The sequence below is a fragment of the Entelurus aequoreus genome, linkage group LG21 (genome assembly GCF_033978785.1).
Source record: "Entelurus aequoreus isolate RoL-2023_Sb linkage group LG21, RoL_Eaeq_v1.1, whole genome shotgun sequence".
Classification (NCBI taxonomy): Eukaryota; Metazoa; Chordata; class Actinopteri; order Syngnathiformes; family Syngnathidae; genus Entelurus; species Entelurus aequoreus.
This window is the reverse complement of record NC_084751.1, coordinates 23,616,512-23,631,911: the sequence shown is the minus strand read 5'-3', so window position 1 is coordinate 23,631,911 and position 15,400 is coordinate 23,616,512. Positions and strand designations below refer to the sequence as shown.

At 41.2% G+C, this 15,400-nt stretch overlaps 1 protein-coding gene across 3 annotated transcripts in view; it reads right to left on the bottom strand.

The window, feature by feature from the left end:
* LOC133638518 (mucin-2) overlaps positions 1 to 15,400 on the bottom strand; it is a 146,395-nt gene that overhangs the window by 545 nt on the left and 130,450 nt on the right. For all 3 annotated transcript variants that reach the window (XM_062031206.1, XM_062031208.1, XM_062031207.1), the window contains exon 4: positions 1 to 266. This exon is cut by the window's left edge and continues 545 nt beyond it. In XM_062031206.1, coding sequence (XP_061887190.1) covers positions 68 to 266 — 199 coding nt within the window. In that variant the 3' untranslated portion in view covers positions 1 to 67. The remainder of the gene's footprint in view (positions 267 to 15,400) is intronic.

Sequence of the window (15,400 nt, the reverse complement as noted above, 5' to 3'; positions counted from 1 at the left end):
TTCTTTTTTCTATTTTTACAGTGGGTATATTGCAGTAGCAAAATGTCCCCCTTGTCTTCCCCGCAAATCAGAGGAACCAGAAGCATTTTTTCCTGTTCTTTTTGGTGGTAGCAGCGGGATGGACGGCCTGGGGGGACTCCTGTTGGTTGGGCGTGGTGCATGGAGGGGTGGTGGCTGCGGGGGTCTGGGGGGAGCCCTCAGGGGGGTCGCCGACTTTCCACGTGCGGACCACCTGTCCTTCCTGAAGACGAAAGTCGTGCTCTACGCTAGATTTAAGAGAAGAGAATAACAGATGCGTTAGTCAATTGAGGTACACTATATTGCCAAAAGTATTTGGCCACCCATACAAATGATCAAAATCAGGTGTCCTAATCACTTGGCCTGGCCACAGGTGCATACAATCAAGCACTTAGACATGGGGAGTGTTTCTACAAACATTTGTGAAAGAATGGGCCGCTCTCAGTGATTTCCAGCGTGGAACTCTCATAGGATGCCACCTGTGCAACAAATCCAGTCGTGAAATTTCCTCGCTCCTAAATATTCCAAAGTCAACTGTCGGCTTTATTATAAGAAAAGTGAAGAGTTTGGGAACAACAGCAAGTCAGCCACCAAGTGGTAGGCCACGTAAACTGACAGAGAGGGGTCAGCGGATGCTGAAGCGCAGAGTGCAAAGACTTTCTGCACAGTCAGTTGCTACAGAGCTCCAAACTTCATGTGACCTTCCAATTAGCCCACGTACAGTACGCAGAGAGCTTCATGGAATGGCTTTCCATGGCCGATCAGCTTTATTTAAGCCATACATTACCAAGTCCAATGCAAAGTGTTGCATGCAGTGGGGTAAAGCACGTCACCACTGGACTCTAGAGCAGTGGAGACGCCTTCTCTGGACTGATGAATCAGGCTTTTCCATCTGGCAATCTGATGGATGAGTCTGGGTTTGGAGGTTGCGAGCTAGCGGCTAAAGTCCAGCCGCTGTCGGCAGTGTTGTTGCTACTTCTAAATCACTAATCCTCGCCTCCATGGTGACAAATTAAGTACGTTTCTTACAAGTATCATCCTTGCAGGACGAGGAATAGCTAAACATGCTTCACTACACACCGTAGCTCACCGGCATCAAAATGTAAACAAACGCCTTTGGTGGATCTACACATAACATCCACTGTAATGATACCAAGTACAAGAGCGTATCTAGTCCATACTACTATGATTACGTCAATATTTTTTGGCATCACAACATCTTCTTTCGTTTAAAAAAAAAAGTATATTATTGTTACGGCGCACGCGCATTATGCTTCTACCTCCACGGCGGGAGCACACCGCAGGACACGCCCCCGCACGTGCCGTGCAGACCGCACTCTGCAATCAGCGCACCTGGACTTGATGAGGAACAGCAGCATAAAGGCTCACTCTGCAGACTACCCTGCGCCGGAACGTAGCCTCTGTTTACAGTAAGTTTCGCGTCTCTGGCTCCTCTCCTGTGTCTGCTCTCCTTGTTCTGACTTGTCCCTGTCGTTTCCCTGTTCCCGCAGTTGTCTCCGTTACCTTAGAAGTGAGCCGTGCGCCTCACTTCTCTGGATCGCCCCCTGACTGCCTTCCTCGAGCCTCGACTACCCCGCTTTTGGACCCGGACCTCAGGACGTCTCTCTCCAGCCCCACGGACCTGGCTTGGATCACGGACCTCTTTTGCCCAGCCCCTTTGGACTTGTTTGCCTCCACAACCAACACACACTTCCAACAACCTCTGGTCAATACTATCTGGTTAGTTTCTACACATAATCCTGCAAGCACACACATAGTAGCATACACAACATACATCAAAAGCTCAATAAAACCCATTGAGCGAGACTTCCTGTGTCGTGCCGTCTCCTTCCCCCTAGTCGTACCTAACAATTATGTTTATAAACTCAGGAAATTTGTCCCTGGACACATGAGGACTTTGAATATGACCAATGTATGATCCTGTAACTACTTGATATCAGATTAATACCCAAATTTGTGGTATCATCCAAAACTAATGTAAAGCATGCAAACAACAGAAGAAAACATTATTATTACATTTTAACAGAAGTGTAGGTAGAACATGTTAAAAGATAAAGTAAGCAGATATTAACAGTAAATGAACAAGTAGATTAATAATTCATTTTCTACCACTTGTCCTTTACAATGTTGACAAAATAATACAATGATAAATGACACAATATGTTACTGCGTACGTCAGCAGACTAATTAGGAGTCTTTGTTTGTTTACTTACTACTAAAAGACAAGTTGTCTTGTATGTTCACTATTTTATCTAAGGACACACTTGCAATAAGAAACATATGTTTAATGTACCCTAAGATATTTTGTTACAATAAAGCCAATAATGCAATTCTTTGTGGTCCCCATACTTGCCAACCTTGAGGCCTCCAAATTCGGGAGATTTGGGGGGTGGGGGGATTGAGGTGGGCAAGGTCGGGGTGGTTGGGGCCTGGGGCGGGGTTAAAGGGGGAGGAGTATATTTATAGCTAGAATTCAAAAGTCAAGTTTTTCTTATATATATATACATATATATATATATATATATATATATATATATATATATATATATATATATATATATATATATATATATATATATATATATATATATATATATATAAAATAAATACTTGACTTTCAGTGAATTCTAGCTCTCTATATATATGTATATATATATATATATATATATATATATATATATATATATATATATATATATTTTATTATATATATATATATATATATATATATATATATATATATATATATATATATATATATATATATATATATATATATATATATATATATATATATATATATACATATAAATAAAATAAATACTTGAATTTCAGTGTTCATTTATTTACACATATACACACATAACACTCCTCTCTACTCATTGTTGTATTTGAAAGTGCAATGCTTTGCAGCCAGTAGCACAGCCTTTGAAGGGCAGTGTAATATTCTGGGTTGGAGTCAATAACCAGGCGAGGTGACGAAGTTACGTCTCTTTACTTCATACTTCAGAACCGACTCCCACACTTGCCGTCAGGGTGCGCAATACAACGTAAACCGTTGGCCAACCAAAAAGAAACCACAGAACACTATACGGTGTTCTGTGGTTACTTTTTGGTTGGCCAAGCGGACGTGACGACGGGCTGTCCTCACTCAGGTCCGCACGGACCTGGAGGGGGCGTGCCTTATGTCCGGCTGTAAATTGGGATAAATTCGGGAGAATGGTTGTCCCGGGAGATTTTCGGGAAAGGCACTGAAATTCGGGAGTCTCCCGGAAAATTCGGGAGGGTGCAAGTATGGTGGTCCCCTTAAAGGCCTACTGAAATGAGATTTTCTTATTTAAACGGGGATAGCAGATCCATTCTATGTGTCATACTTGAACATTTCGCAATATTGCCATATTTTTGCTGAAAGGATTTAGTAGAGAACATCGATGATAAAGTTCGCAACTTTTGGTCGCTGATAAAAAAGCCTTGCCTGTACCCGAAGTAGCGTGACGTCACAGGTTGTGGAGCTCCTCGCATCTGTACATTGTTTACAATCATGGCCACAAGCAGCGAGAGCGATTCGGACCGAGAAAGTGACAATTTCCCCATTAATTTGAGCGAGGATGAAAGATTTGTGGATGAGGAAAGTGAGAGTGAAGGACTAGAGGGCAGTGGAAGCGATTCAGATAGGGAAGATGCTGTGAGAGGCGGGTGGGACCTGATATTCAGCTGGGAATGACTGAAACAGTAAATAAACACAAGACATATATATACTCTATTAGCCACAACACAACCAGGCTTATATTTAATATGCCACAAATGAATCCCGCATAACAAACACCTCCCCCCTCCCGTCCACAAGTTACGTACGTGACATGCACATAGTGGCACGCACGTACGGGCAAGCGATCACATGTTTGGAAGCCGCAGCTGCGTACTCACGGTACCGCGTATCCAACTCAAAGTCCTCCTGGTAAGAGTCTCTGTTGTCCCATCTCCACAAGCATGCGTATCCAACTCAATGTCCTCCTGGTATGAGTCTCTGTTGTCCCAGTTCTCCACAGGCCAATGGTAAAGCTTGACTGTCATTGTTCGGGAATGTAAACAATGAAACACTGGCTACGACGTAGCCGCTACGTGTTTGTGTTGCTGCAGCCGGCCGCTAATACACCGCTTCCCACCTACAGCTTTCTTCTTTGCTATCTCCATTGTTCATTAAACAAATTGCAAAAGATTCACCAACACAAATGTCCAGAATACTGTGGAATTTTGCAAAGAAAACAGACGACTTAATAGCTGGCCACAATGGTGTCCCAAAATGTCCGCTACAATCCGTGACGTCACGCGCAAACGTGATCTTACCGAGACGTTTTCAGCAGGATATTTCGCGGGAAATTTAAAATTGCACTTTACTAATGAAACCTGGCTGTATTGGCATGTGTTGCAATGTTAAGATTTCATCATTGATATATAAATTATCAGACTTCGTGGTCGGTAGTAGTGGGTTTCAGTAGGCCTTTAATTTACACAAATATTGAAAAGTACCGAAAAGTATCAAAATCATTTTAGTACCGGTACCGGTACCAACATATTGGTATCGGGACAACACTATTATACACACACACACGTACATAAACAGACACACACACCTGCACGTGCATGCAAACACGGATACGTCATAGCAATGAGCTGCCTTACAGTGGAAAACTGGACTCATTATACAGCATATTATGTATGAAGGCATTGACACACTGACTGTATAGGTACGGTTTGAGTCCCCTAATGGACACGTAGTATGTGACCGTACATGCTGGACGATAAATCATAGCAGCGCATAATACTCTCCAGAGAGTCCCAGTAATATCCAATATTTCGGAATTGTCGCCTCCTCCGCACCGGGAAAGGAAATGGAGGCAGGGGAGACATCCAGTAATGAGGCTGTTGACGATAATTTAGGAGCTAAAGTGCTGAGTGTCTCAGAAAGGTTGCAGTGCCAGAAATGATGGCAGTCGCCACACTGCATGATGGCCAGTCACATGACCAATGCACCCAGAGTGCAAGCGGTTATATATCAGTGTTACAGCCATCTAAAGACAATGTTTGACATATTGTCAGCTGGTTAGATATTGGCGCGCCGCCTCTTGCTGTGATCGACTCGCTTTTCTTTCCCTTATTTGTTCCCTCTGCTATTCTCGCTTATTATGCGGTGGCCTAGTTAGCGGGTGTTTCTCATCACAGCAGCGGCAACGGCGGAAGATGCTGGAAATAAAGAGGACTCCCGTGGATAAGAATATGAGTGGGGGTGGCGGGGGGAGGGGAAGGCGACAACGGCGGTCGTGACTGCTCACGTTTATCCCCATAGGGCTCGGAAACAACTCCCACCTCCACTCTGGATGCCCACTGGTGGTTTTATGTACACAGAATAAGCAAAACTTAAGACAGTAGTGTGCCGTAGTACGGGCATACCACAGAGGACTTCCTCCAAAAATACTTTAATGGAAACTCTTGATGACCTTTTTACTGTGGAATGCTGCACACTCCTGCACATTAATTCCCTTTCAAATCAAATGTAGCCTTAGCTTTACAGATGCCGTGTCTACTGTGTCATATAATAAATGCCCTACATTTACTCAGTCACATTTACTTACGTAACTTTTTTAAAATTGTACTTGTTTGAGTAGTTTTAATGCAACGTACTTTAATATCATTAGCATATTTAGAGATGTTCTGATCAAGGATTTGTGCTGCCGACTTCGATCATTCACAAGTGAGATCGGCCGATACATATACAGATACTGATCACGTGTATTAACTGTAAATTGTTCTATTTATTTATTGTGTTGATTGTTATTGACGGTTTAACAATATTATTCCATGTTATTACAAAACCCAAAACCAGGGAAATTGGCACGTTGTGTAAATTGTAAATAAAAACAGAATACAATGATTTGCAAATCCTTTTCAATCTTCAATTGAATAGACTGCAAAGACAAGATACTTAACGTTCAAACTGAATTTTTTAAATTTTTTTGCAAATATTAGCTCATTTGGAATTTGATGCCTGCAAAATGTTTCAAAAAATTTGGCACAAGTGGCAAAAAAGACTGAGAAAGTTGAGGAATACTCATCAAACACTTATTTGCACAGGGCCAAGCCACATGTTACAACAGCGTGGCTTTATGGTAAAAGAGTGCGGGTACTAGACTGGCCTGCCTGTAGTCCAGACCTGTCTTCCATTGAAAATGTGTGGCACAATATGAAGCCTAAAATACCACAATGGAGACCCCGGACTGTTGAACAACTTAAGCTGTACATCAAGCAAGAATGGGAAAGAATTCCACCTGAAAAGCTTAAAAAAATGTGCTTTTGTTAAAAGGAAAGGCCATGTAACACAGTGGTAAAAATGCCCCTGTGCCAACTTTTTGCAATGTGTTGTTGCCATTAAATTCTAAGTTAATGATTATTTGCAAAAAAAAAAAAAAAGTTTCTCAGTTCGAACTTTAAATATCTTGTCTTTGCAGTCCATTCAATTGAATATAAGTTGCAAAGGATTTGCAAATCATTGTATTCTGTTTTTATTTACGATTTACACAACCTGCCAACTTCACTGGTCTTGGGTTTTGTACCTGCAATTAATTGGGCAAAACAAAGTCAAAAGTACACAATAACTTAACAAAAGCAAACAAATACTATCTACTACTCATTGGAATCCTTTTTCCCCTCAAAGTCCTTCTGTGTCCAGAGAATGATTCACTGAATTTGTAACATTAACAAAAAAACCAACAACAAAAAATATTTTGAGAAAATAAAAATATGAATCTGGTAACTCTAGCATGGATGAGATACTGATACTACCCTTAGTGTAGCCGCGTGAAGGCTGCAGAAAAAATACTTTCTCAACTGGCTGTTGCTGGAGCAGTGGTTATAACTATATACTTTCCTAAATATATATTTGTTTCAAATACTAAATACTGGTATCATAGTCGTATATATTGTATTTGCTAGTGTAGTTCTGTTGTAGTTGTAAAAAACACACACAAAAACCCCCCAATATCGATAAAAATAGGCCAATACCGATATACTGTACGTCAAAATGCCAAATAACGGTGCCAATAATCAGTCGATCTTTAGTTGCTATATTATCCTCTCTCTAGAGACTCTTATTAATCAACTTCTTAATTTCATGTTGCTGCAACTTCACTAACCTTTATTTCTTGGTACTGTACTATTAGCATGCCTGCTCCAGCTTGCTCTCGGTGTGTAACATGTTTAGCCGCGTCCTAACACTCGATATTAATACTTGATAATGATAGCTTAGAGACAATGAAATACAGTGTATTTTCCGTAATGAAAGGGATTATTATTAGCTTAGGGAAACAGCTGGGGATGGGAATTGATAAACATTTTCCGATTCCACTTTCAATTCTGCTTAACCATTCGGTTCTTTATCGGTTCTCTTATCGATTCTTATTTGGAAAAAAAAGATAGCAATATGATGGATTAGAATACATTTTGTTTAGTTTAGAGCTGACATGACCTTACAAAACCAACAGTGATGTCTTAAGATGCACATAGCATAAAAACAAAACTTTTGATGTTAGATTAAAAAAAATATATATATGTAGAATATAACAACATAAAACGTGGAAATTAAACAAGAATGTAACATTTTATAAAACTTTTAAGGATCTTTGTCATCTACCTAGTAAATATACTGTGCAATATACCGTGCAGACGTTTGTTTAGATTTACAAGGTAAAACTAATATAATGAAATGGGCTCATGGCATGCAACTTGAGATATTTCAAACCTTCTTTTGATATCATGTTGATGTTTATTGCTTACAGCTTATACAACCTTAAAAACATTTTAAAACACCATGATCATCAAATTTGTATTAAATAGAGGCTTGACATATGTCACTTTGCATGTAATGAGTGAATATCACATATTATTTTCACCTTTGAAGTTGAATTGCTGACATGAATGGACTTATACACGATATTCTAATTTTATGAGTTTCACCTGTATGATATAATGACTGAGTGAAAATGTGGTGGGAGGAAAACAGGCAACCTTTCTCTGACTACAATTTCAAATTCAACTACCGAATTTGCCACCTATGTGGCAAATTTTTGCAAGCTTTTGAACACAAACTTTGTCACTGATCGGTGACATTCATCATTCCTGGCCGAGTGGAAAGATGTGAACTGGAGCCATTACTGCCCGCCTCCAAACCGGTCAGAATATGTCTCGTCATGCTCGTCTAAATGAGGAGGCATTCATTTCAATTGAACATTATTGGCGGTATTAGTACCTGTTGTATTTACGTCACATGACTGCTACTGCCTAGGATGAGATCGGCTTGGTTCAAAATACACGACATTCATTGCATGTTGTATGTTCAAATGTTTCAGCATATTTCTCTATGTCCTTTTCTTGATGATATAGCAACCTTGGAATTAGCTAAGAAAAAGAAAAGTAGTCCTGTTGCAGTCTTTTTTAGTAAAATGTCAGCAAACTTTGGTGCGCTTTTTCCCCCCCGGGAACACGCCATATTGCTGATGTCATGTTGCGTAATGATGTCATCCCCACCCGGAAGAACCGTTAAGAGAACTACTTAACGAAATGGCAAGCGATTCCAAGGAATTTATACACTGAGAACACCGGTTATCCCTTGGAGCAGCTCTACACTGTCTGGTGACACACAATTCGCTGCTAGCCGCTTGACAGCCGGGGCACTAAAAATAAATACAATAACCGGCAGAGAGGATCGACATTGAAAGATATTAATATATTCAGCATGTTTATTGCTGTTAATTGGTTTAAGGCTTGACCATGGTAAACACATTTCCACAAGCGCTTTTCCTGTCATCCTCACCAGTTCCAGGTCCTAAATAGCTGTCAAAGTGTCCCAATTTGTCGTATTATATTCTCGGCCATCTACTTTTCAGGTGAGAGGCATGATTTAAGATCTAGAACAGGGGCGTCAAACGTACGGCCCTGATCAGGCCCGCGAACCGGTTTTATCCGGCCCGCGGGATGAGTTTGCTAAGTATAAAAATGAGTCTAAATTTTTGAATGAAATAAACAGCTGTTCTAAATGTGTCCACTAGATGTCGCAATAGCAAATCTTTGTATCTTTGTAGATTATGCTACATATGTAAAAAAAAACAAAAAAAACACATGCTGTTAGTGAACCAGTCGAGGAAAATGAGCAAACTACATAAATAACATACTGCAATTTGATGTATATATTATTTTTTTATCTTGACAAATTGAAAATTAACACCAATGAGTTGACTGATAAACATTATCACATAATTTATTCAGAAATTATAAATAACGACAAATAAAGATAGAATACTATTAAACGCAACATGTAAGTCCGAGTCCATGGTTCTCGCCCGGAAAAGGGTGGAGTGCCATCTCCGGGTTGGGGAGAAAACCCTGCCCCAAGTGGAGGAGTTCAAGTACCTTGGAGTCTTGTTCACGAGTGGGGGGGGGGGAGTGGATCGTGAGATCGACAGGCGGATCGGTGCGGCGTCTTCAGTAATGCGGACGCTGTATCGATCCGTTGTGGTGAAGAAGGAGCTGAGCCGGAAGGCAAAGCTCTCAATTTACCGGTCGATCTACGTTCCCATCCTCACCTATGGTCATGAGCTTTGGGTTATGACCGAAAGGACAAGATCACGGGTACAAGCGGCCGAAATGAGTTTCCTCCGCCGGGTGGCGGGGCTCTCCCTTAGAGATAGGGTGAGAAGCTCTGCCATCCGGGGGGAGCTCAAGGTAAAGCCGCTGCTCCTCCACATCGAGAGGAGCCAGTTGAGCTGGTTCGGGCATCTGGTCAGGATGCCACCCGAACGCCTCCCTAGGGAGGTGTTTAGGGCACGTCCGACCGGTAGGAGGCCACGGGGAAGACCCAGGACACGTTGGGAAGACTATGTCTCCCGGCTGGCCTGGGAACGCCTCGGGATCCCCCGGGAAGAGCTGGACGAAGTGGCTGGGGAGAGGGAAGTCTGGGTTTCCCTGCTTAGGCTGCTGCCCCCGCGACCCGACCTCGGATAAGCGGAAGAAGATGGATGGATGGATGGATGTAAGTGTAAGTAGTCTTTATTTTTAAGTTATCGTGCCGTGATTTTACCAGTCCGGCCCACTTGGGAGTATATTTTTCTCCATGTGGCCACCGATCTAAAATGAGTTTGACACCTCTGATCCAGAATAAATTTACAGGGAGCAGGGAAGCGAGGAAACAGTAGATCACTCTACAACGTAAACATAGGCACACACGGAAGTGACTACGTTGCCGCTATAAATAGTTTGTCTGCCTTAGTGCTTATAATAATAAGTTAAAGTTAAAGTACCCATGATTGTCACATACACACTAGGTGTGGCAAAATTATTCTTTGCATTTGACCCATCACCCTTGATCACCCCCTGGGAGGTGAGAGGAGCAGAGAGCAGCAGCGGTGGCCGCGCCCGGGAATCATCTTTGGTGATTTAACCCCCAATTCCAACCCTTGATGCTGAGTGCCAAGCAGGGAGGTAACGAGTCACATTTTCATAGTCTTTGGTATGACTCGGCCGGGGTTTGAACTCACAACCTACTTATCACTAATACTTGATTAGTATTCAAGTCACAAAATGTAAATTTAGTATTGGTGGCGCTTTTTCAATGGTTATTTATTGGATTTTATGGGCGGAATAGTGGAACTCCCATCGGACTTTTATTTACGTTTATTTAATATTTAGAAGGCATTAAAAAAAAATACAAATCAATTCGTCGTTATGTAATTTAGAATAATTGTGAACGATAGGCAAAATTCCAAAAAAAAGTGCAGTTCCCCTTTAAAAGTGTTGCAAAAACAGCCTTTCAAATTGTAGTCTGACCAATCATATCATACCAGCATTTGTCGTGGAATGTTCTCCTTCTTTTGTTGTTGAAAGAGAACAGCACACATTGAAAAGCCTTCCACTGTGTCAACAGTTGTAGGTTTTTTTTCTCTGCGGGTTAAATGCCGAAGTCAAACACTAATTGAAACAATGTTATGTTTCCTTCCCCATAGCGTTGTGCGTTAAACACTGAAATAGTATCATGTTTTTCTTCCTGCAGAAAATCATCAATCTTGCATTGAGCCACTGATCGAGTCCACAAGAGGAGTGGAGGAGGAAGTTGAAACAAAAAAGAGAAAAAGCTTTTTCTCACAAAACTCAGCGGGATGTCTCCGAAAAACAACAAGGCAAGACAAGACAATAAGGCTTCAAACATGAATAAATAATTCTTCTGGGACACGTCACCCAGAAATCTAAGATAGGAATGGAGTTTACAATTAAATCAAGCTAATCACAGGATGCTCAAAGCCTATTGGCATGCCTGTCAGATCCTATTATACCAAACACATTGCAGCTTAAAGCGATCATGTGATTTTTCTCCATACATTTAAAAGACTCTACAGAACATGTAGTGTAAGTTCTTTGGGTCAATATTTTTCATTGATTGTTACACAGACCATCTTCAAACCACTTTCTGACCGTCTCTTCAGGATGCATGGATTTGTGGGTGGTCTTATTTACATGCCTCTCCTTTGACACCATCTCCCTTCAGCCATGTTGTAGTTTTGAGCGCTTCCATAACGAGTCTACTGACAGATATAGGTTAGAACTACAAAGCCCAGAACCAGTGAAGTTGGCACGTTGTGTAAATGGTAAATAAAAACAGAATACAATGATTTGCAAATCCTTTTCAACCTATTTTCAATTGAATAGACTGCAAATACAAGATTATACTATTATTTTAGCTTGTTTCATTTTTTTTTTCAAACCTAATGTAGGGTGCGCCTAATGTAAGGAATTGTCACGTGGGGGTCGCATATTTGTGCGGGATTGTTCCTCCAATGCAACACGGACACTCCGGACAAAAACGTGAAGGTAAGAGATGATTTATTTACATAAATCATAGGCAAACAGAAAACAAGCAAAAGAAAAGCGTGCCGAACGCACAGGAAGCTAAGGCTAACACTTAGCACAGAACTGAGACAACTAGGCACAGAGTCTAGAACAGGATACATAAACGTAACTGTTGCTTACCGCAAACAAGGAAGCCAGACAGAGTGTGGAGGATGAAATATTCGTGGATGAGGAAAGTGAGAGTGAAGGACTAGAGGGCAGTGGAAGCGATTCAGATAGGGAAGATGCTGTGAGAGGCGGGTGGGACCTGATATTCAGCTGGGAATGACTAAAACAGTAAATAAACACAAGACATATATATACTCTATTAGCCACAACCCAACCAGGCTTATATTTAATATGCCACAAATTAATCCCGCATAACAAACACCACCCCCCTCCCGTCCATATAACCCGCCAATACAAATCAAACACCCGCACAACACACTCAATCCCACAGCCCAAAGTACCGTTCACCTCCGCAAAGTTCATACATCACATATATTTCCCCAAAGTCCCCAAAGTTACGTACGTGACATGCACATAGCGGCACGCGTCAATGTTTGGAAGCCGCAGCTGCGTACTCACGGTACCGCGTCTGCGTATCCAACTCAAAGTCCTCCTGGTAAGAGGCTCTGTTGTCCCAGTTCTCCACAGGCCAATGGTAAAGCTTGACTGTCATCTTTCGGGAATGTAAACAATGAAACATCAGCTGTGTTTGTGTTGCTGCAGCCGGCCGAAATACACCGCTTCCCACCTACAGCTTTCTTCTTTGCTGTCTCCATTGTTCATTGAACAAATTGCAAAAGATTCACCAACACAGATGTCCAGAATACTGTGGAATTTTGCGATTAAATCAGACGACTTAATAGCTGGCCACAATGCTGTCCCGAACGCACAGGAAGCTAAGGCTAACACTTAGCACAGAACTGAGACAACTAGGCACAGACTCTAGAACAGGATACATAAACGTAACTGTTGCTAACCGCAAACAAGGAAGCCAGACAGAGTGTGGCGACCAACGTGAATAAATAGCTCTCTGATTAGTGCTCAACAGCAGGTAAACGTGCCGAACACTAATCAGAGGCAGGTGAAACCAATAAGTACCCATGGTGACCAAAACAAACTCCAGAAGTGCACAAAACAACTAAGGAAGTCCAAAACTAACAACATAACTAAACAAAACATGATCCGGACCACGGATCATGACAGGAATAAACTTGGATGAAATTACCCGCCTCAATGAGTTTGTGACGTTGGACGGGGTGAATATGGTCTTGAGTTAAATATGTCAATTAAAGCTGCCACTCTGTATAATTATAGCCAATTTTAATAATCATATTGGTTTTGAACACTGCATACACAATTGAATGAAGGGCATTCTTAGTCAACAACCATACATGTCACACTAAGGGTGGCCCTATAAACCAGTGTTTTTCAACCTTTTTTGAGCCGAGGCACATTTTTTTCATTGAAAAAATCCATAGGCATACCACCGGCAGAATTCATTAAAAAAACAAAACTCAGTTGGCAGCAAAAGGTTGTCGTTGCAATTGTTGGATATGACTTTAAACCATAACCAAGCATGCATCAATATAGCTCTTGTCTCAAAGTAGGTGTACTGTCACGACCTGTCACATCACACCGTGACTTATTTTGAGTTTTTTGCTGTTTTCCTGTGTTTAGTGTTTTAGTTCTTGTCTTGCGCCCATATTTTGGTGGCTTTTCCTGTTTTGTTGTTATTCTCCTGTAGCAGTTCCTTAAACGCTATTCCCCGCATCTACTTTGTTTTAGCAATCAAGACTATTGAAGTTGTTTTTATCCTTCTTTTTGGGGACATTGTTGATTGTCATGTCATGTTCGGATGTACTTTGTGGACGCCGTCTTGGCTCCACAGTAAGTCTTTGCTGTCGTCCAGCATTCTGTTTTTGTTTACTTTGTTGCCAGTTTGGTTTTAGTTTCGTTCTGCATAGCCTTCCCTAAGCTTCAATGCCTTTTCTTAGGGACACTCACCTTTTGTTTATTTTTGGTTAGAGCATTAGATACGACAACAAACCCTTGTAATCTCACTCGATGTGTTCCCGGCATCTTCAAAGCAATTAACTACCGGCTGCCACCTACTGATATGGAAGAGTATTACACGGTTACGCTGCCAAGCTCTAGACAGCACCGACACACAACAACGGCACATAATTTGCAGATTATGATTAGTGGTTGGCAAAAAATATTTTTAACACAAATAGGTGAAATTACTAGAGATGTCCGATAATATCGGCCTGCCGATATTATCGGCCGATAAATGCTTTAAAATGTGGTTAAAAAACACTGCTATAAACAACGGCGACACTGTCATAAATATGTTCCATATTGTGAAACCACACTAAACAACAATGACAAACACATTTTGGGAGAATATTTGCACCGCAAAACAGCATAAACACAACAACAAAAAAAATACCCAGGATTACCTGCAGTACCAACTCTTCCGGAATGCTACACTATTGTATTTGGTACATGGTGTAATGATAAGCGTGACAAGTAGATGGCAGTCAAACAGAGATAAGTCTCAAGTAAACACCAACACATTAAATGTTCCATTGAAAATATAGAACATTACACACGACACTCAAAAATCTATCAAAATGTCAGTAAATGTTTTAGTGCTATTAGGCCTTGGCAAGAATGAGGACTCACTTGCAGACGGGAAATGATTGACGCAAGCTTTTTATTCAACAGTTTCTGAGAACTCTCTTCAGATAGAGTGAATAAACAAATGGCTATAAACTCTAGACTTGACACACTAGAGTAAAAAGGAAAAGTAGCACAGGGCGAAAAACAATAAACGGAAAATCTACACGGATCTAATAATCAAAAAACAACAATCTACGATTAACTGCACCAAAAGAAAATCGCTCACGAAGAGGAGACTTAAAGCTATAAACAGAAACTACACTATAAAGGGCTAAGAAAACTACAAATTAAAGCGCTCCAAGAGGAGGGAAAAAAGAAGGCAGAGCACTATGAAACTAGCTAAAGAAAACTGATCTTTAGCAAATCAAAATCACTCTTCTTCAGAGGGTACAAAGAACAAAGCAAGGCAATGGCGACTTGGACAAGACTGTGGAAGACAGCTGGAGGTACACGATCAGACGATATACTCTGGCAACAAGACAGGGGAAGACGAGGGCTATATACACATGAGGGAGGGAGACACAGGTGGGTACAATCAGGCAATCAGGCAAAACATCAGACAGGAGGAAGGGCAAGTGGCCTTAAACGAGAGGAGGATTAGACTTTCAACATAAAACAGGAAGTTCGCCAGACAACCCCAAAAACAGGACTTCCCTCACCGCAGTGTGACAAGTGCCATTTCTCATATAAAGTAGTGTGAAGTTCTTACTTATATCTGTCAGTAAACCCGCCATGAAAG